Source organism: Rhinichthys klamathensis, unplaced genomic scaffold (genome assembly GCF_029890125.1).
Source record: "Rhinichthys klamathensis goyatoka isolate OS25496 unplaced genomic scaffold, OSU_Roscu_1.1 h1tg000249l_1, whole genome shotgun sequence".
Taxonomy (NCBI): Eukaryota; Metazoa; Chordata; class Actinopteri; order Cypriniformes; family Leuciscidae; genus Rhinichthys; species Rhinichthys klamathensis.
The window spans coordinates 360923-381585 of NW_026606771.1; the positions used below are offsets into that span (position 1 = coordinate 360923).

Below are 20663 nucleotides of genomic sequence, written 5' to 3' on the forward strand. Positions count from 1 at the left end.
GAAGTTGACTGTCCATCTGTGTTTCCACAAGAAAAATGTCTTTTCTCAGTGGCTTCTCACACTCCACTTTACACCCAGCATAGGTTTCACTTCTTGAGGGGATAGTAAGGGCTCCTGGTCCTTTCCACTTGACCTGTCCATCATCTGACTCTGGGACTTCCTCTTTTCCCTGCACCCGCAGTAAACATGGTTCGAGGAGCGACGACTGAATTCTCAGGGAGTGTGCTCGGTTTGATACACCAGAGTCCTGTCTGAGCATGGTTAGACGTTTAAAAAAGCTTGCGTTGGTGCCGATTATTACGGGAACTTGCTGGGGACCTTGAGGTTCAGGGCAGACCAAAGCAAGAATGGAAACTGACTCTTTAACCTCAGTGAGGGAAACCGGAAGCAAAACATCCACTATGATGTATCCCTTGTATGGATAACTAGAAGAGCTCAGACCCCAAATGGACAATCCAGTGAGCGGATGGATCGGTATCTGCGGTAAGTATTTGGAATACCACTGGTCAAATACAATGGTGACCTGGGACCCACTATCCAGTAAAGCTTGACAAGGACATCCATTCAGCTCCACAGGAATGGTTGAGGCAGGACCCACTAACCCTCTAGGAAGTTGACTTACCCCACATACCACAGTTTGACTCTTTTTAGAGAAACAGTCTAGGCTGTTAGAAGTGGCACTGTTTCCAGTCACGGGGTTCTTTTCAGACTTAGCTTTTCGGAGAGCACGTAACAACTTCTGTATTACTTGAGAGGTGTTTTCAGGTGCTTGACACTTGGTAGCGATGTGTCCATCCTCTCCACACCGATAACAGAAGAAATCATATCTGGGTTTAACTGGCCTTTCTCTATATGATACTGGAACAGACCTGGGGCTTGACTGAGTAGTGGAACTAAAACTCATTACTGCCAGCTGTTGTTGCAGTTGTTGAACTTGCTTCTTTAACGCTTGTACTTCAGACTCTCCATGAGAATCAGCTCTTTTCCTTTCCTGATTGTCTTTTGGATCCACCCTCATGGCAGAAACAGAAACGGTGTTTGGATTCTCCATGAATTTGGATCTTAGCTCATGAATTTCTTCTTGGAGTTGTTTGATCACAGAAGAGTCTATTTTACCATCCTGTCTCAGCTGTATGGGCTTCACGGATACCTTGAGTTTATGGCGAGCTGTTTCGTTCTCCTCAGCTCCTTTGATTTCATTTAGCAGGGCTAAGAAAGTTGGGGGCTGTTCTCTTCTCTCCCTCAGTCTTAATTGCAGAAGCATCAGATCCGACTCCACCGCACCTCTAATCAGCTGGTCAACCCTTGTTCTGTCCATCATCTGGGGACTCAACCCTCCTCTTTGCACAACTTTAGTTAAGGATTTCTCCATCCTACGTAAAAAGTCAGACAAAGCTTCCCCAGGGAATTGACGTAATAGACGAAAAGCAAAGTATAGATCCTCCCCTGACTCAAAGGTTCCAAATGTGTTTTCTAACGCTTCCAAATATTGAGAAGCACTTGCCTCAGGACATGAAAATCTAACAGCTTTGATAATGTCAATGGCTGGCCCTTTCACACTCTCCATTATTCTTCGCCGTTTTTCCTTTTCAGAACACTCACATTCCTCAGTCATTAATCTCGCCTGTTCTATCCAGTTTTCTAGACTTTCCTCTCCAATCGGTATTGGAACAATGCCAGAAAAGATACGTAGCCGTCGATAAGCATTAGTTTCACCTGAAGGTTTTGTTGTCTTCTCCAGAAGTTCACCCACCGCACGTATGATGGACTCCGGGGAACTGGAACTGTGTGGAGAGAACAAGGCCTGTATGTCAGTCATAGATTTTCCTTCATCTGTTAAGAACTTCGACAATTTCTTGGAAAACTCGGAGGTTGAAACATCAACAGGTGCCACTACCACTTTCCACGACTCATCTCCATCAGGCCGCAGTAGTTCAGCTGGAATGCGGGCAGGGTCGATGACTTCACGACACTCACATAGCACCAAGAGGGTATCAGGGCCTGGCCCCACTTTTGAGTCTCGAACTCGCACTCTTCCAAAAACTTTCACAGTTTGAACAGCATCTTCAATACTTGCTACTTCGGTAGTTGCAGGTACGCCAATCAACAGTATAGCATGAGCCTCCTCAATCTCTGCCTCCTTACACCATTTGGAGAGTTCAGCGAGCAGGAGTGGGCTACTTCCAAAGGCCATGCTGAAACTTCAGGCAGATAATTATCAGTCAACTTATTTAAGCTTAAAATATAACTCAGCTCTTGTTTTCAGTGTCTCTTTTGTCTTCATCAGGGTAACAGGAAGTAAGATATCCCGGACGAGCCCCCAAATTATGTAGCGCCCCCTACCCCTTGACCATTAATAGGGCGGAGCACCCAGGTTCTGAAAATGTCTCTCGACTTTATAATAATGTCCCTCCAATTACCCTATTTGACTACTGTACTCAGATTAAATGTATTTATATTCTTTTAGTAATATGCTTATATTTAATGGCAATTAACCCAACAAAGAAAACCCTAAAGCAACACAAAAGGTAAGTTTATAGAAGTTAACAGTAGGATTTATTAAACAGAATGGGAAAAAATGAGCAAATAAATGACTGGGTAATTAATAAACCCTGGATTGAATTATCAAAAGACAGAAGTGTATATCACTTTTGATAAATACCTCTCAAAATACCTGTTGAGTACCTCACAAAGTCTCAGTAAATATATCTCTAATGTAAATTAAATGAATTTCACCCTAAAATATATTCAATTACCCATGGAAATAACAGCAGATACAGATAAATGTGATGGGGGAAAATCAGTATCCCATAGTACACTTGGTTTGTATCAAAACCACAAACAAAAGTATAAAACCCCCCAAAAATAACAAAACAACAGTAAATTTACAAGCGTGGGCCCACACACACACACACACACACCAGTCAAAACAACCCACCCCGTTGCAGGCCTGTTACGTTGCTGGGGAGCGTTGTGGCCTGGAAAACAGCAAAGGGCCTCTTCACTCGAATGAGCCAAAATAAATCAACTGATCACCTGAGCGCTGATGAACTCCGCGATTTTTCCTCCTTAGAAACGGCTGATCGTCCTGTAGTCTCCCGGGCAGTCAGTAGCAGGGCGGCGCGGTTCTCTCCACTATGTCAGCGGGGATAAGAGTGCGGCCTGGTCCGGACCCCGGAGCTTTAACTCAGTCACAACAATCAGTCTTTGAAGTTCACTAAACTCAGACCACTATTTGCAGACAAACGGCAGTTAGCCGTCTGTTTTCTCACTCTCAGTCTCAATAATGAACGAAGCTTCGTGCTGCGCTGGGAAGCAGGCTCAGATAACACTTAATTCTTACTTTAAACTCTTGTGCATAGTATAAAACACAAGCAAAGAAATAAAAGTCTTCACAACACTTGATGTAAGCTTGACACTGTTATTTTCCTCTTTTTTTTTAACTTAAAACTCACAACTCCCCGAACTCTCTCTCTCGATCGGCAAAAACTCTCCTCTCCCTCCTCTCTTCCAACTCTTTCTCTCCAATCAGACCTTCCCCTCTTTTAACAGAGGCGGGGATAAGTCCAAAAATAACCAATCACCAATAAATGAACAAACATGCTGGGCAAAGACACGTTTTAGCATCTACATCCCAATCAAACTTTATAGTTTAGCGTAACTCTTAAAGGGGCAGTACATAGATATCAAATGAACACACTATACGATAATATCTGAATCATAAAACTTATTAATACCTATTTAATCAGTAAATAGCTGTTAAGGTACTTAATAATAACCCTCACTGGGTTACATATGTATATATATATATATATAGCCTACATAATATTATATACATACACACACACACAATTCATTTATTTAAATGGGTTAGGGTTATACATATATGTGCTTATATGTATTTAGGAACATAGTTAATTCACTCATTAACCATCTCTCCGGTTTAATTTTATGAAGAATATTTTTCGGTTGAATATTTACCGAACATTGCTGTATATAGTCGTTGCTTTCTACGTTAAGGGAGCAGTCTATTTCCCTCCTAAATCATTCATTTGTACATGCACAGTGTAATTATTTATATTTTATGTTGGTTGGAATTCTGAACGGACTGCAGACCTCTTTGCGTGATCACGAAGCGGAATTTATAAGCAAGATCACGGGAATCAATAGCCTAATACAGCCCAGTTCTGCTAAAATAAATATCATGCGACGTCCATCATCAGATGAATGACATGGAAAAGTTAAGTCAGAGCCGCTAAAGCCAGTGATACTACCCATGCGAACATGAACACTAGCGTTTCCCTCCAAAAATATAGCCTAAAACTTACCTAAGTTGTCACCCTGCCTCTCCAAATGCAAAACTGACATTAACAAAATGCAATAACAGCTGAAAAAGTACTTGGGTGTGTGTTTTATTTTATATTTACCGTTTAATAATGCAATCGCTGCTGTCTGTCCATAGAAGAACATGACAGCCCGCGTATGTTTTGGAACTATTGGGGCTTACATGAACCACGTGACAGCCGTCGCGGCGACATTAAAGCGTGTCGCAACTCTTTCTCTCTATGGCTCTGGCTCTGACTTGCTCAATGTCCCGCCCACGGCGCTATCTGATTGGTTACTCCTCACGAGTAATAGCCTATCAACACTTGCGAGACTGGTCAGTGGAGCTGTGTCTCGGAGGCGTTTAGCGCGGCGCGGTAGACGTGAATTGACACAGATAATGCATCTGTCTTTTCTATCATTTCACTGTAGCTCAGCATCGCGATGTAACGTTAACGTTGTTACTTTAACAGCAGTACAACTGTTTCTACTGTGATGGTTTAACTTTGCAATCCATCCATGGTTCAGCAGACTGATAGAAGTAGCCTAGCCCAAACTAAGTAAAGCGCTGTAATGTGAACTGTCAGTGCGATCTACAATTAAATCCGAAATGGACCACCCACTGGAAAGCTGCGGATTTTCCCACAGGAAAGCAGAAAAAGACTGTTTTCCTAGTATGATGCAAAGGCCTACACTATAGCCTATTTATGTTTAAGTTGACACTACGTTGTTCCATTTAATTTTGCCATTCAATAAGTCTTTTGACATGTCAAGCTTAGTGGCACTATCCATGGTACTGGGAGGGGGATTTAATTCTGGCATGTTTTTTCGTTGTGCGTGATCACAGTTCATATAAGCTATTAGAGTAAAAATATTGTGTTAGGCTACTTCATGAGTTAATAAGAAAAAAGATTTTACAATTCCTGCAAATGCAGTGATGAAGTTCATGTTCTCATGATTTGTTGTTATGAATAAAACTTTTTCAAAACATCCCCCCCTCTGTTTTTTTCACAAATCGCACCCTGTATATATATGAAGAGTTCAGATGCAAACGCCTCTAAGTGCCATTTGACATTTTCTTCTAGAATGATCATTTTTATCAAGCTTGTATATTTAAGTTCAGTAATTTCACTTAAATGGCAATGAAGATTACCTATTAATTGTCATTTGAGTGAAATTACTGAACTTAAATATACAAGCTTCATAAAAATGATCATTCTAGAAGAAAATTTCAAATGGCACTTAGAGGCTTTTGCATCTGAACTCTTCATATATATATATATATATATATATATATATATATATATATATATATATATATATATATATATATATATATATATATATATATACATATATATACACACATATACTCACAAAAGTGAGTAAACCCCTCACATTTCAGCAAACATTTTAGTATATCTTCTCAAGGGACAATACTATAGAAATGAAACCTGGATATATTTTTGAGCATAGTCATTGTGCTGCTTGTATAGCAGTATATTACTGTCCTCTGAAAATAACTCAACATACAGCCATTATTGTCAAAATAGCTAGCAACAAAAGTGAGTACACCCTAAGTGAACATGTCAAAACGGTGTCCAAAGTGTCAATATTATGTGTGAGCACCATTGTTATCTAGCACTGCCTTAATCCTCCTAGGCATGGAATTCACCAGAGCTGCACAGGTTGTTGCTGGGATCCTCTTCCACTCCTCCATAATGACATCACAGAGCTGCTGGATGTTAGCCACATGGTGCTTCTCCACCTTCCGCTTGAGGATGGCCCACAGGTGCTCAATAGGTTTCAGGTCTGGAGAAATACTTGGCCACTCCATCACCTTCAACTTCAGCTTCCCCAGCAAGGCAGTTGTCATCTTGGCGTGTGTTTGGGGTCGTTATCATGCTGTTCGGCACAGTTTCTGAAGGGAGGGCATCATGTTCTGCTTCAGAATGTCACAGTACATATTGGAATCCATGTTTTCCTCAATTAAGCGCAGCTCCCCAGTACCAGCAGCACTCATGCAGTCCCAGACCATGATGCTACCACCACCATACTTGACTGTAGACCAGGGCATCACCAGACATTCTGGACACCATCTGAGCCAAACAAGTTTATCTTAGTCTCATCAGACCAAAGAAGATGGTTCCAGTATTTCATGCTCTTGGACAGGTTGCTTTCAGCAAACTGTTTGTGGACTTGTGAGCCAGCTTCAGAAGAGGCTTCCTTCTGGGACGACGGCCATGCAAACCGACTTGTTGCAGTGGCGTGAATGTGAATGTGAATGGTCTGAGCACTGACAAGCTGACCTTCCGCTTCTGCAACCTCTAAAGCAATGCTGGCAGCACTCATGCGTCTGTTTTTTGAAGCCAGCTTCTGCACCTGACGTACAAGCATGAGGACTCAACTTCTTTGATTGACCCTTGCGAGGCCTGTTCCGAGTGGAACCCGTCTTGGAAAACCTCTGTATGAGGTTTGGAAAACGTCGTCGGTTAGGAACCTGGGTGTGCTCTTTGATACCAATCTTTCATTTGAAAGTCACGTGTCTAGTATCTGTAAAACCGCATTTTCCATCTTAAAAATATATCTAAATTACGCCATATGCTCTCATTAACAAATGCAGAACAATTAGTTCATGCGTTCATGACATCAAGACTAGATTATTGTAATGCTCTACTGGGTGGTTGCCCTGCATGCTTAATAAACAAACTACAGCTAGTTCAAAACGCAGCAGCTCAAGTTCTTACCAGAACCAGGTAATATGACCATATTAGCCCGGTTCTGTCAACACTGCATTGGCTGCCTATTAAACACCGTATCAATTTTTTAATATTGCTCATTACTTACAAAGCACTAAATGGTTTAGCTCCGCAGTACTTGAGCGAGCTCTTAACGCATTATAGTCCTTCACGCCTATTGCGTTCTCGAAATTCCGGCCAGTTGATAATACCTAGAATATCAAAATCGACTGCTGGCGGTAGATCCTTTTTCTATTGAACACCAAAACTCTGGAACAATCTTCCTAACATTGTCTGGGAAGCAGACACACTCTGTCAGTTCAAATCTAGACTAAAAACACATCTCTTTGGCCTAGCATACACATAACACACTCTAGACTTCCTTAATTCAAAATTAGGCTGCATAGTTTAGATCAGCCGGAACCGGGGACACGTCCCGTAAATCCTGATGTACTTGGTACATCATAAGAAGGATGGCGTCCACGCTAATATTAGTCTCTCTGTTTATCCCGAGGGACGCTCTATGGTGGACCTGCGCCTGGACCCATCCCAACTCATCCTGAAGTGCCAGCCTCATCAGCCCTGTGAAGGCCTCATCGACACGACGGCCATCGGCTCTGATCCTCAACAACTCGTCTCCATACCGGCGTGATTACTTCGACTTCCAAACAGATGGAAATGGATAAATACTCTAAATGTTCCTATCAAATCTGACTTGTAACGCTGCCCGAATCATACACTGTTCCTTCGTTGGCCAGAGGAGAACTGGCCCCCGACTGAGTCTGGGTTCTCCCAAGGTTTTTTTCTTCATTCTGTCACCTGATGGAGTTTTGGTTCCTTGCCACTGTTGCCTTGGCTTTTGGCTTGCTTAATTGGGGACATTTAATATTCAACAATATTAATGATCTGCCTTACTTAAGGTGGACGTTGATGGAATTTTCTTCTAGAAACAAACTTTGTTGTATTATTTTCATGTTATCACTGTGAAGCTGCTTTGATACAATCTGTATTGTAAAAAGCGCTATATAAATAAAGGTGACTTGACTTGACTATGATCCTGCCCTGTACTGTAACTCAGTTTCAGGGTGTTACCAATCTTCTTATAGCCTAGGCCATCTTTGTGGAGAGCAACAATTCTAATTCTCAAATCCTTAGAGTTATTTGCCATGAGGTGCCATGTTGAACATCCAGTGGTCAGTATGAGAGAATTGTACTCAAAGCACAAATTTGAACTGCTCTAACACAAGATACAACAATTTGTATGGTCCTGTCAAGCAGACAAAAACATGAACATGATGAATAGAACATGTGGCTTTGCATGGTTAAACGACGTACAGCTATTATCACTTAGGGTGTACTCACTTTTGTTGCCAGCTATTTTGACATACAGCCATTCAATAATGGCTGTATGTTGAGTTATTTTCAGAGGACAGTAAATGTATACTGCTATACAAGCAGCACATTGACTACTCTAAAATATATCCAAGTTTAATTTCTATAGTATTGTCCCTTGAGTAGATATACTAAAATGTTTGCTAAAATGTGAGGGGTGTACTCACTTTTGTGTGACTGATGATTGAAGTACTGTATAATCACGGCAATCGTATTGGCCGGCGACAGCCATGACGTCACTACTAGTGCGACCAGGAACTATAAAAGGGCGCCTAAAGAACTTGTCATCCACTTCTTCGTCTGAAGGGACTGTCCAGGCAGCCCGGAGGCATGGCGACGAAATACAGTAGTAACCCGAGACGTTTCCTTTCAAAAGGGAACTCGCACTGCGTCCTGAGACACTTTGGGGAACGAAATACCTACGCTGCCATGCTGAGGGGATGTTTGCCAATCATGGCTGTGACAAGCACAAAACACATTTAACTCAGAGTTAAATCCCCCTACTGGTACGCACCAGGCTGTCAGTAGCACTACCCCCTATGGCCACTGGCCGGGCTTCATGCTTAATGAGGAAGCACCTTTGTGATTTCACACGAAGGACTTGACCCAAGCCAGCTCAAAGGCCTGGACACCACAACCCAACTTAGAGGGGGGTTCCTTTAAGGGAGTATGGCCCAGACACTATGGGCCCTAGCCTGCTACTTTCAGGGGGACCAGCGTCAACCCCCACCAGGGAGGCTATCATGCTTTACCAGCTGAAGCCAACAACCTGTTTTCTTTGAAGAATGAACCTGACCACAGTCTCTAACCAGAGACAGATAGCTCCTTCCCCTATGGGGAGCGGAGGCCTCAGCAGGATGACTCTCGAAGAAGAGGAGGCCTGCCACACTCACACCTATGTGGTCTCCCTTATAAGGTTTATGTTTATCCCTTATAATGTGGGAAACAGCTAAGCTCAGCTCAGATATGCACAACACAGAGCTCAGGGAGGGAGGGGTCTAGATAACAACTCTCTGTCATTGAGAGAGGCCTCTTCTCTAACTTTACCTGCCAAGCTGCATGGAGCTCTGAGGGATGGAGGCCTCAGCAGGATGACTCCATACTGGATGCCTGCCATACTCACACCAGAGAGGTTCTAGTGTTTCCTCTTACCATGTGGAAAACAGCTTAGCTTAGACATATCCAACAGGGAGCGAAGGGCCTAAAGAACAACCCTCTATTATGAGAGAGAGGCCTCTTTTCTAGCTCTACCTGCGAAGATGAAGCTGTTTGCATGGAGGCCTCAGCAGGATGACTCTTGAAGAAGAGGAGGCCTGTCACAAATAGTAACTAATTATAAAGAGGAAGATATGATCAGTTCATGTGCGCTCTGCAATGAAGTTTAAACTGGACTGGAGCAGCTACAGCGATATGTCACACCACATTAAGGAGCGCTTAAACAACATTTATTGTTTGAATTTTCATTATAAAATTGACAGTTTGAGCATTGACTTTGTTTTTTTATTAAAAGAAAGCCCAAGGATTTTACAAGGCAATTATTGTATAGCAGGCATGCTACAAATAATTTTTAGTAAAGTTTTGTTCATACATGTCTAGAAAACAGCATAGACTAAAAGTTGATATTGGGATTTATAGATTCATGAAAGATGAAGTTCGATTAATATCGATTTTTACAAATTGTCAAATCAGCCCTATTAGAGACAGAAGACTGTAAAATATTTAGATATTGTTTCCTGTACCACTTTTTTCAAAGTAAGCTACTACTGAATACAGCACTACAGCAAAATAAATGTATTTTAGCTTAGTAATTTGTACAAATCCACAAGTACTCAACGAAAACTATAAAAAGACAAACAAAACAAAACGTTGGCATTTTTTCTTTCTTTTTTTTCTTTTTTACAGAGCTGCATATGGACTTGACCAACTACTATGAGCTCAAGTACCAGCCTCACAACCTGCGTGTGTTTCCGGAGACGATGGCTAGCCAGGTAGGGGAAGGCGAGGAGAGACTGAGCCTCAGCAGAGCCAGGAGTCCCGTCTGTCCACCGTCCCGCCAGTCTTCATCTGCATCTGGAGAAGGCACAGCCATGCACCCCGGACACCCTCATCAGGCAATTGGAGAAGGCCGTGTCACTGCCCAGCACTTAGAGGAACTTTGTAAAGAGAGGTGAGATCATCACATAAGACTCATCATCTGTCTGGTTTAACCAAAATGTACTTTTCCTTAAAGGGTTAGTCCCCTTTAAAAGCCAGTGGCATTTAGTTTAGGTCCCATTCATGATCCATAAAATAGTAAGTGGTAATATAGGAAATTGGTGCTCTCATTCTAGAGTGCATTTAACTGGATAATAGTTTGGATTCACCCATCAATGCAAGATTATTCATGAACATAAGAGAAATAAAGAGAAAGACATTTCAAATGCATATACACTCACTGGCCACTTTATTAGGTACACCTTGGTATTTGGACCCACTTTTGCCTTCAGAACTGCCTTAATTCTTCGTTACATAGATTCCACAAGTTGTTTGAAATATTCCTCCGAGATTTTGGTCGATATTAACATGATAGCATCATGCCGTTGCTGCAGATTTGTCAGCTATACATCCTACCAAATCACATCACATCCCAACTGTGCTCTATTGGATTGAGATCTGGTGACTGTAGAGGCAATTTGAGTATAGTTAACTCATTGTCATGTTCAAGAAACCAGTTTGATATGATTTGAGCTTTGTGACATTGTGCGTTATCCTGCAGGAAGTAGCCATCACAATATGGCTACACTATGATCATAAAGGGATGGACATGGTCAGAAACAATACTCAGGTAGGCTGTGGCGTTTAAACGATTCTCAACTGGTACTAAGGGGCCCAAAGGGGCTCATTCTGCTCAAACCAGTCTGGCCATTCTCCTCTTGACCTCTGGCATCAACAAGGCATTTTCACCCACAGAACTGGTTCTCACTGGATATTTTCTGTTATTCGGACCATCTGTGTGAAAACACCAGTAGATCTGCTCGTTCTGAAATACTCAGACCAAGCCTGTGTGGCACCAACAACCATACAAGTAAATTATATCACCTCTCTTCCTCAGTCTGATGCTCAGTTTGAACTTCAGCAGATCATCTTGACCATGGCTGCATCCCAATTTGGATACTATCCATCCTAAATAGTATTTGAAATTAGAATTAGTGTGTCTCAAATCATAGTATATTGAAATGTGTATTCCAAAGATACCCAGATGGTCTACTTTTTCTGGTTAGAATCCAAAGTGCAGATCCGTGCACACTAACAGCTAATATTGCTTACAACCCTTCGCGTGTTGGACGAGGATTCATTTAGAACTACAAATATGAATTAACAGTATTTAAAAACCACAAACGTGGCGGATGTGCGAGTCAGATGGGGGTTTGAGTGATTAATTATCAGTATCTAACCGGACGAAAAGATATTTATTCAATGTTTTCCACATTATATTTAATCTGCAACAGCATTGTGAACTTTTGTAATGATACGGTCATGGCCAATCAGGAAGCGCATATGTCCCGGTCTCCGCCGACGAGCGGGCCTCTACACGAGGCACAGGTGATGCGAGGCATTTGGAACAACGCCTCGAATTGGGACAGCACATGTCTACATGCCTAAATGCATTGAGTGCTGTCATGTGATTGGCTGATTACATATGCATATTAACGAGCAGTTGAACAGGTGTACTTAATAAAGTGAGTGTAACTTCTAAAATACTTGGGGAAGGAGCATACAACAAATGTATATGCCCAATGTATTTTCCAAATGTTTTATTTAAAAAAAAAACATGCAAGAACATGAAATTCAGTTCAACTAATTCAAAATCCTGTGGGCTATGGCCTATTCCATTTCAATGCACACTCTTGAAAGTGATTCAGTTCTTAAATTCTGAATTCTTCCCAACCCTGGTTGAGCTCAGTAATTTCAGGTTTTAGGAATGTGTTTTGTGTGTTTTAGGTCCATGTTGCTGAGTGAAATAGAAAAAGAGGAAAGAGAGCGGCGATGGTATTACTCACAGCTGCAGGGTTTGTCTCAGAGACTGGCTGAACTGCCACGGCTCGATACGGTAAGCAACCTAAACAACTTCCACCCTGTTTACTTACTGATAGGACTGTGTGCATCTGTAGCCAAAAATGAGGTCACCTGGTTTTGCTGCTAATGACCACAGACTGTCCTAAATATAGATTTTTTTTTTGAGTCAGGTAATGCCCTTGTCTAGTTTGAAATAACAGCTTTGATTCTTAAAGGGCTAGTTCAGCCAAAATTGAACATTTTCATTGTACGTATTGTAGTAATAACAGTAAATTATGCATAATTACATGCAACTAACCTTAAACCAAATCCTTACTCTAGCCCTAATTATATATTAAGTACATGTTGTTAATTAATATTACTCAGTACTTAAATTTATGCTTACACGGTAAGGACACCCCAAAATAAAGTATAACTGAAAACTCACTCATTCCAAACCAGTATTGACTGTCTTTTTTCCATTTAATACAAAAGGGGAAGTTCATCAGAATGTTTATGCAGCTCTTTTTATAAAATATATAATAATAATAATTCATTACATTTTATATAGCGCTTTTCTTGGCACTCAAAGCGCTTTACATAGAAGGGGGGATCTCCTCAACCACCACCAATGTGCAGCATCCACCTGGATGATGCGACGGCAGCCATATTGCACCAGAACGCCCACCACACACCAGCTTACTGGTGGAGAGGAGACATAGTGATGAAGCCAATTGGTATATATATATGGGGATGATTAGGAGGCCATGATGGACAGAGGCCACTGGGCAAATTTGGCCAGGATGCCGGGGTTACACCCACGGGCGTCAGTTTGGTTTGAAATGTGGTGGGGACAGAGACGCATTCGGAAGTGCATTTTCAAAAGTGCTGGGTACAAATTCTGCAGCCTGTTTAACCCGTAAATAAATGCATCGATCCGCAAATTTTTGTTTGAGTTCTTAAATGGTCTGGTGGTAGATCTTTTGCCAAGCGTGTCAGAGGTGACGGGTTCTAATCCGCCCTCGGTATAGTTTTTTTTTCTCTCAAAACTGAATAATGTTCATCAGTGGTTACAGTCTATATCAAGCAGCCAGGGACACGTTTGTGTGCATTTTATTTTGTAATTTCACCGGAATGAATATATACAGAGTCTCTCCGCAACGGCGATAGATTGAAGTGCGCGTCCGAGTGAAGACTGTGCGCGAGCCACAGAGAACACTGTATCCACGACACTGATAGTAGCGGACACGAGCGCTCAGCTTGAGTTAAAAAACAAAACATTTTAGCTAGATCTCTTATTTAAGAGCGAACTAAATGAATGCTCTGCTAGTTAACTGGAGATGTTTTATTTGTATTAGGTACATCCGACCGTGCCTCAATGTTTCCAAGAGTGGTGGGTACAAAATGACTCATGACGAAATCTGGTGGGGACGCGTACCCACCGTCCCCACCGAAATCGACGCCTATGGTTACACCCCTACTCTTTCGAAAGACATCCTGGGATTTTTTGTGACCACAGAGTAGTCAGGGCCTCGGTTTAACGTCTCATCCGAAGGACGGTGCTCTTTGACAGTATAGTGTCCCCATTACTATACTGGGGCGTTAGGACCCACACAGGCCACAGGCCACAGGCCACAGGCCACAGGGTGAGCTCCCCCCCCCCCTGCTGGCCTCACTAACACCTCTTCCAGCAGCAACCTGGTTTTCTCAGGTCTCCCATCCAGGTACTAACCAGGCTCAGCCCTGCTTAGCTTCAGTGGGCAACCAGTCTTGGGCTACAGGGTGATATGGCTGCTATAAAAGCTTTTTATAGAATATCATTTATAGATTAGTTTCAGTCTGTAATATTCTTTCATGTCTCTAGAAATGTGTTCTTGTTCTTTAAATGATGAACATGGTATGTGTGCAGTAAATTATCTGTGCATTTTTCTGTGCTTCACACAGTTCTCCTTGCAGGTGGATTTCATTCGTCAGCAGCTAGAGTTTGAAGCTCAGCAATTGCGTTCCGTGATGGAGGAACGTTTCGGGACCAGTGACGAGATGGTGCAGAGAACACAAGTAAGAACAGATTATAGATTAAATGCCATGTTTTCATCTACAAAGATCCAGCTGTAAATCCAGCTTAAGTGTCACGTGTCAGTCACAACGGGGTTACGCTTTTATCAACTGCAAATCTATCACTCACGGTGTCCCCAACCAGGCTTCTAAAACCTCCCTAACCCAGCAATACACCGTTGGTCAACCAGCTTTATCAGAAAAACCATGTTGGATGAACTGTATGGCTAAACTGGGCTTTGTAGCAGAGATTATATGGTGTATAAAAATGAGCCTTCAAAGTATTGCTATCAAAGCATTAGAATGTTGCAGATATTGTATCATTAATCACTGCATATGTTTCTGCGTACAGATCCGTGTTGCTCGGTTAGAGCAGCTGGAGAAAGAGCTTCATGAGGCCCAGAGCTCGCGTGGTCCTCAAGAGAAGAATGCTCTACCAGAGACTCAGGTGACACATATTCAGTCATAGGTCCTCCATTTGAGCCTGAATCATAAAATTCCTTAAATGATCAATGATATGCCACTCATATATATATTAAATTGTTCAAAAATACTTTAAAAAAGCAAATGATACAGACAATAAAGAGAGCTCTTCTACAATGAATGTTTTCATTTTCTGAAATACAACTAATTTTGATATTTTTAGTGTTAATAAAATTCAGATATTCAAATATATGTCCGGAGATTTAAATATATAAAAAGTATTATTTTAAAGGCTGAAATTACTGAAATAAAATTCTTAAAAACTTTAAATAAGTGAAGCAGTTTTGTTTTAAAACATTATCAATATTTAAAAATGTTTTTTTTTTTCTGCTAAATCAAAGTCAAGTGTAGGAGGTGACATGCTGACATAAACTGACATGCAACCATAAAACAATGTCCCGAGGTATTAAGTATCACATCAATTGTTCTGAGAAATTTATATTGATCATTTTAAATATATATATGTAATACATTATATTTAATAGTTACACCCCCTGACATTAAAACTAGACATCTTACAAATGTTTTTCATAATTTTCTATGAACTTTAACAACAATAATAATTTGTAATTTATAACACTTTGGTGAAGACAGGAACTGTTCAGGGTCACACTCATTATTGATAGAAAGAAATGACACTTTGATGGTTTAATTCTGGTGAATTATTTGGTCAAATTCAAATGATTCAAATACGTTTCTCCACTGTTTTTTATCTCTCAATAGTGGCATTTTCACAGAACAATTTATAGATGCTGTAAACTACTGAGGGTTTGCCATTACCAGGCGCAACACAAAACCACAGAAAACAATGTTGACTGAACCAGCATGCTGGAAAAGTCACAATAAAAATGTGACATTAAGGGCAAACAGGTAATGGATTGAGGTTGTAAAAAGTAATTACTAAACAACATGCCAATGTATATTATATTACAGGGCTAAAAGTAAAAGTTACTAGTAGTTGCTAATTGCAATTAGCATTAATTTGACTTAAATAATTATTCAGAAATGTATGTGGTTTCCACTGTAGTGTAGCATGACTGCTCTGCTACATAAAATATTATATTTAATATTTATGGTAAATAAATACAATTTATAATTCAGTGTTTAACTGATGGAAATGTGACATAGGTTTTATATGGTTTTTCTGCAATGGCTACTCAGCTCATGAAAAACGAAGGTGTTATTCTTCTAGGATTTTTTTTTTACTGCACAGCTGCACTGCCCAATCTCACCTGGCCCTGTCTCACAGAACAGGCTGGTACCAAATGTTGCTATGCAAAAAAAAACAGGGTTTGCTCTCTGCAAGCTGCCTCCTATTGGCTGCTCAGTAAGTGGGATGGTTGGCAAGTGTGACGCTGTAATTTAGAGCATAGCTCTCTGGGACTAAGGGATTCCCACCGCAGCACAGTCATATGTCTGCTCAATACTGCACCACACTGACAATGAGCTTTTGAGAACTACGTACTGTTTAATGATGCTGAGAAATCTAAAATGATAAAGTCAGGATATAATGAAACCTGCAGTACAAGGTTGCTAAACTTGCCATTTATTCTGTGTGAGTAAAGCTTTTTAAGGGACCTACACTACACTTTTCAACTCATTCTACATTTTTTACTATTTTGCACATTTTAGAATATTAGTAGTCATCAAAACTAAGAATTAATGTGGAAGTATGTGGATTTATACAGTGACCAAAATAGTTCAGCATACCAAACCTATATGCTAAGAAACAATTGTAACCAGGTTATTTGTTATGGGAAGAAGGAGGCAGGAACCGGCGAACGTTTTAACACTTTAATTATGAATAAACACAAAACAAAAGTAAAAGCGGCAGCCCCTCATGGATGACTGCCGCACACACATAAACAAAACATAACATGTCATAACATGTCCAGGCCTGGTCCTCTCTCGTCCTTCACTGTCGTTGCTACTCCTTTTATGCTTCCGAAGCTCCTCCGTGAGAAATGCGAGACTGGTGCGGTGCGCAGGGGACGCTTATTAGCAATCACGCCAACGGCCTAGCACCGTTCTCACACCCTGCTTGCCAAAACAATATTTTATGTTAGGCACCTTTTTGTCTAAATTACAGCTTTGCGCCCTTGACATTTTTTTTTCAAACTTCATGAGGTGCATCCTGGGATGGTTTTTACACTGTATTGAAGGAGTTCACATGTATTTTTTACTCTTGGTAGCCGCTTTGCCTATATACTGTAAAATAAAATAATAATAATAGTAATAATAATCAATTAAAATGTTCATTTTGTAAATGAATTCACGTTCACAATTAGTGATTGTATTTAAGCACAATAAAGCTTATTTTAAGTAGCCTATTTAAGCATTTAGGTAAAAAAAAAATTAACTGAATACTACTTGCATTAAAATCTACAGAATTGTATTCTGAAAACTCTTGAAGATAATTTGAGCTTTATCTGTATCCTTGTATGTAGTCTAGGGATTGTATTTGTAGCACTGGTGCCAAACGTTGCCATAGTGATGGGTTTGAGCATGCAAGAATGAATCAAGTGCTTTGCCACTGGTGGTGATTCACTCTCCACATGCAGATGGTGTGCAAATGCTCAATCAAACAGAATCAGATTTTAAACAGGAAAAAAATGTATTGCTATTGTTGCTTCAAAAGGTATTTGGTACTTTATTTTAAAGAATTTACACCCTATCAATATGTGTGGATCATTCTTACTATAGCACATATTTACTTTGCTGCTTTAATAAATATGAATGTGTTAAGTCAGACATATAAACCAAATGTACAAAATTGGAACAAATAATAAACCATACTCTCTGTGTTCATAGAACACTGAGTGCCTCTCAAAAACATCTGTCCCTGACATGGATACTGGACATGCTGGTGCTTTGGAAGCTTCTGGAGAAACAGGGAGCAAAGTAAGACCCTTGTTGTGTGTGTTTAAAAAAAAAAAAAAAAAAAAAATTATCAAAAACATCACAGTTGTTAGTTCCTAATTCATTAGGAACTATAAAGCAGCTTACAGTGTGTTTCAGAATTTATTTTACTAAGGGGCAATATTTGCCTTTCTATAAACATAGATATAGACTACTGGTCTATGCATTTGGACTTCATACTTGAATAAATGCATTGAAATAAATTTGAGCACTTATGGTTGCAGCACAGTGGCTCAGTTAGTAGCACTGTTGCCTCACCGAATGATAGGTAGATTGGAGACACTAAATTGATCATAGGTGTGAGTTTGAAAATATCTGTGAGTGTAAGCCTTGTGCTGGACTGGCCATCCATCCATCCAGTGTGTTTCCTGCTTTCGGCCCGAGACGCTGAAATAGCCTCCAGCAACCCTGTGCGACCCTAAATAGGACAAGCCGTTTGGAGAATGGATGGATAGTTGACTTTAAAGGGGCCTTGAACCACATTTTCTTAAATTATAAATATCTCTGATGTCCACTTATAATGTTAGCAAGATTTTTACATCAAAACCATCATAGTTTTTAAGTAATAGGCTATTTTCTATCCTGTTGTTGACTCTCTCTTTGAAGCACTCCATTTTGATAGGCGTGGAAGTAAACGCCCCCTGCTATGATTGGGAAACAGTTTTGCATATTAAAATAATTTTCAGCGTCCCCACCATTTATTTTATTTCCGACCTTTATATACAGTAAACATAACGTTTGTATGTGCAATATTGTAAAACATTATTGTAAAACAATAGGGCAATAATGAACTGTAAGATAATATATGTCAAATACATACTGTTTGGATTGCAGGTGGAGATGGTATTTTGGCTACTCTCCATGCTGGCCTCTAGAGATCGGGAAGAGATGTCCCGTACCCTTTTGGCAATGTCAAGCTCACAGGAAAGCTGCATTGCTATGCGCAAGTCTGGCTGCGTTCCACTGCTTGTGCAAATACTACATGAAGGAGGCACCGGGGAGGCAGCCGGGGCAGGAGGCTATAGTCGGGAAGCCCGTTCCAGAGCCTGTGCTGCCCTTCACAACATTGTGTACTCACAGCCAGATGAGGGCCAAGCACGACGTGAGATGAGAGTTCTTCATGTACTAGAGCAAATCCGCTCACACTGCGAGAATGGCTGGGACTGGATTGAGAATCATCTAAGTACCCCTTCACCTGGTGGTGGCAAAACTACAGGTGAGCCCTGGTTAAGTAAAAAAAAAAAAACCTTTGTCATAAATATTGTTACAATGATATAAAATGATTCACATAAATATAAATTTTGTTTGATATCCTCAGAAATCCCTGAGCCAGTGGATCCCCAGATATGCCAGGCCTTGTGCTCAATAATGAAGTTATCTTTTGAGGAAGAGTACCGCAGGGCAATGAATGAACTAGGTACGGGAATGCAGTTTATCTAAATAGACCAAAGAGCAATAGAGTGTATATTGTGTGGTTAAAAACACTGAAAAAGCTTATTTGTGTATCTTTTAGGGGGCCTGCAAGCCATTGCAGAGCTAATGCAGCTGGACCAAGAACTGTATGGCATGCAGAATGAGCCAATCAATATGGCCCTCCGGCGTTACGCAGGAATGGCACTCACTAATCTTACATATGGAGATGTCGTAAATAAGGTAAATGTTCAAATGATTGCATACAAGTGTGGAATCATGTATAAATGAAAGACATGGGGTTAATAAACATTTCTTTATTTGTGCAGTCATTTCATTCCTATAATTATACAATCAGTGCCCAATATTAAATTATTGCCACATTGGCCATAAATGTTTTTACTGAAATATATACAAAATTAAATATTGTTAAATAATTAAACAAAATATAAATGTGATCATTGGTAAGTTAATTTTGCAATTCTGATAATGCATACATTCAGTACCAGACAAATGTATAACTGTCTGACACATGCAGGCTTTTTTAAGCTTGTCTTCGTGAAATGTTGACAAAATCCTCTTTATTTACTTTTTCAGGCTACTCTTTGCTCAAAGAAAAACTGTCTTCAAGCCATTGTTGCACAGCTTGCATCTGATAACGAGGAATTACAGCAGGTGCATAAGTTACTTTTCCAAAGAGCAAACCATTAGATGAACTTTAAGTACAGAAGAATAATAACGGACCATTTTAGAGTATTTTTACTATTACTATTATTTTTACTTCTCTCAATTGTAATTATTTGGCCCACGTCAGCTCTGTGATCTGTCATTACTTTTAGGTAGTGTCAAGTATACTGAGAAACTTGTCATGGCGCGCTGATATCAACAGTAAAAGGACTTTGAGAGATGTCGGCAGTGTGTCAGCACTTATGACATGTGCATTGCAGGCTACAAAGGTACAATCAAATATCTCTTATTTACTACCAAGTTTACATAAAAGTGAAGATAACTGATTTACCCATTTAACTAGTGAAATTTGTGCTTTAATACCACTCAGTAAGTAATAAGTGATTTTATATGGTCTTCCCCACAGGAATCCACCTTAAAGAGTGTGTTAAGTGCACTGTGGAATTTGTCAGCACACAGCACTGAGAATAAGGTGGCAATCTGTTCTGTTGATGGTGCTCTTGGCTTTTTGGTTAGCACTTTGACTTATCGATGCCAAACCAACTCACTGGCCATTATTGAGAGTGGTGGAGGCATCCTGCGTAATGTGTCCAGTCTTATTGCTACCCGAGATGATTACAG

The 20663-nt window shown here is 40.4% G+C and overlaps 1 protein-coding gene across 1 annotated transcript in view; it reads left to right on the forward strand.

The window, feature by feature from the left end:
• The window catches only part of apc2 (APC regulator of WNT signaling pathway 2), a 58609-nt gene that overhangs the window by 32062 nt on the left and 5884 nt on the right, over positions 1-20663 (forward strand). The window contains exons 4-14 of the mRNA XM_056266566.1: positions 10356-10620; positions 12435-12543; positions 14433-14546; positions 14896-14991; positions 17838-17927; positions 18780-19161; positions 19264-19362; positions 19459-19598; positions 19953-20030; positions 20195-20311; positions 20449-20663. Coding sequence (XP_056122541.1) covers positions 10356-10620; positions 12435-12543; positions 14433-14546; positions 14896-14991; positions 17838-17927; positions 18780-19161; positions 19264-19362; positions 19459-19598; positions 19953-20030; positions 20195-20311; positions 20449-20663 — 1705 coding nt within the window. The remainder of the gene's footprint in view (positions 1-10355; positions 10621-12434; positions 12544-14432; positions 14547-14895; positions 14992-17837; positions 17928-18779; positions 19162-19263; positions 19363-19458; positions 19599-19952; positions 20031-20194; positions 20312-20448) is intronic.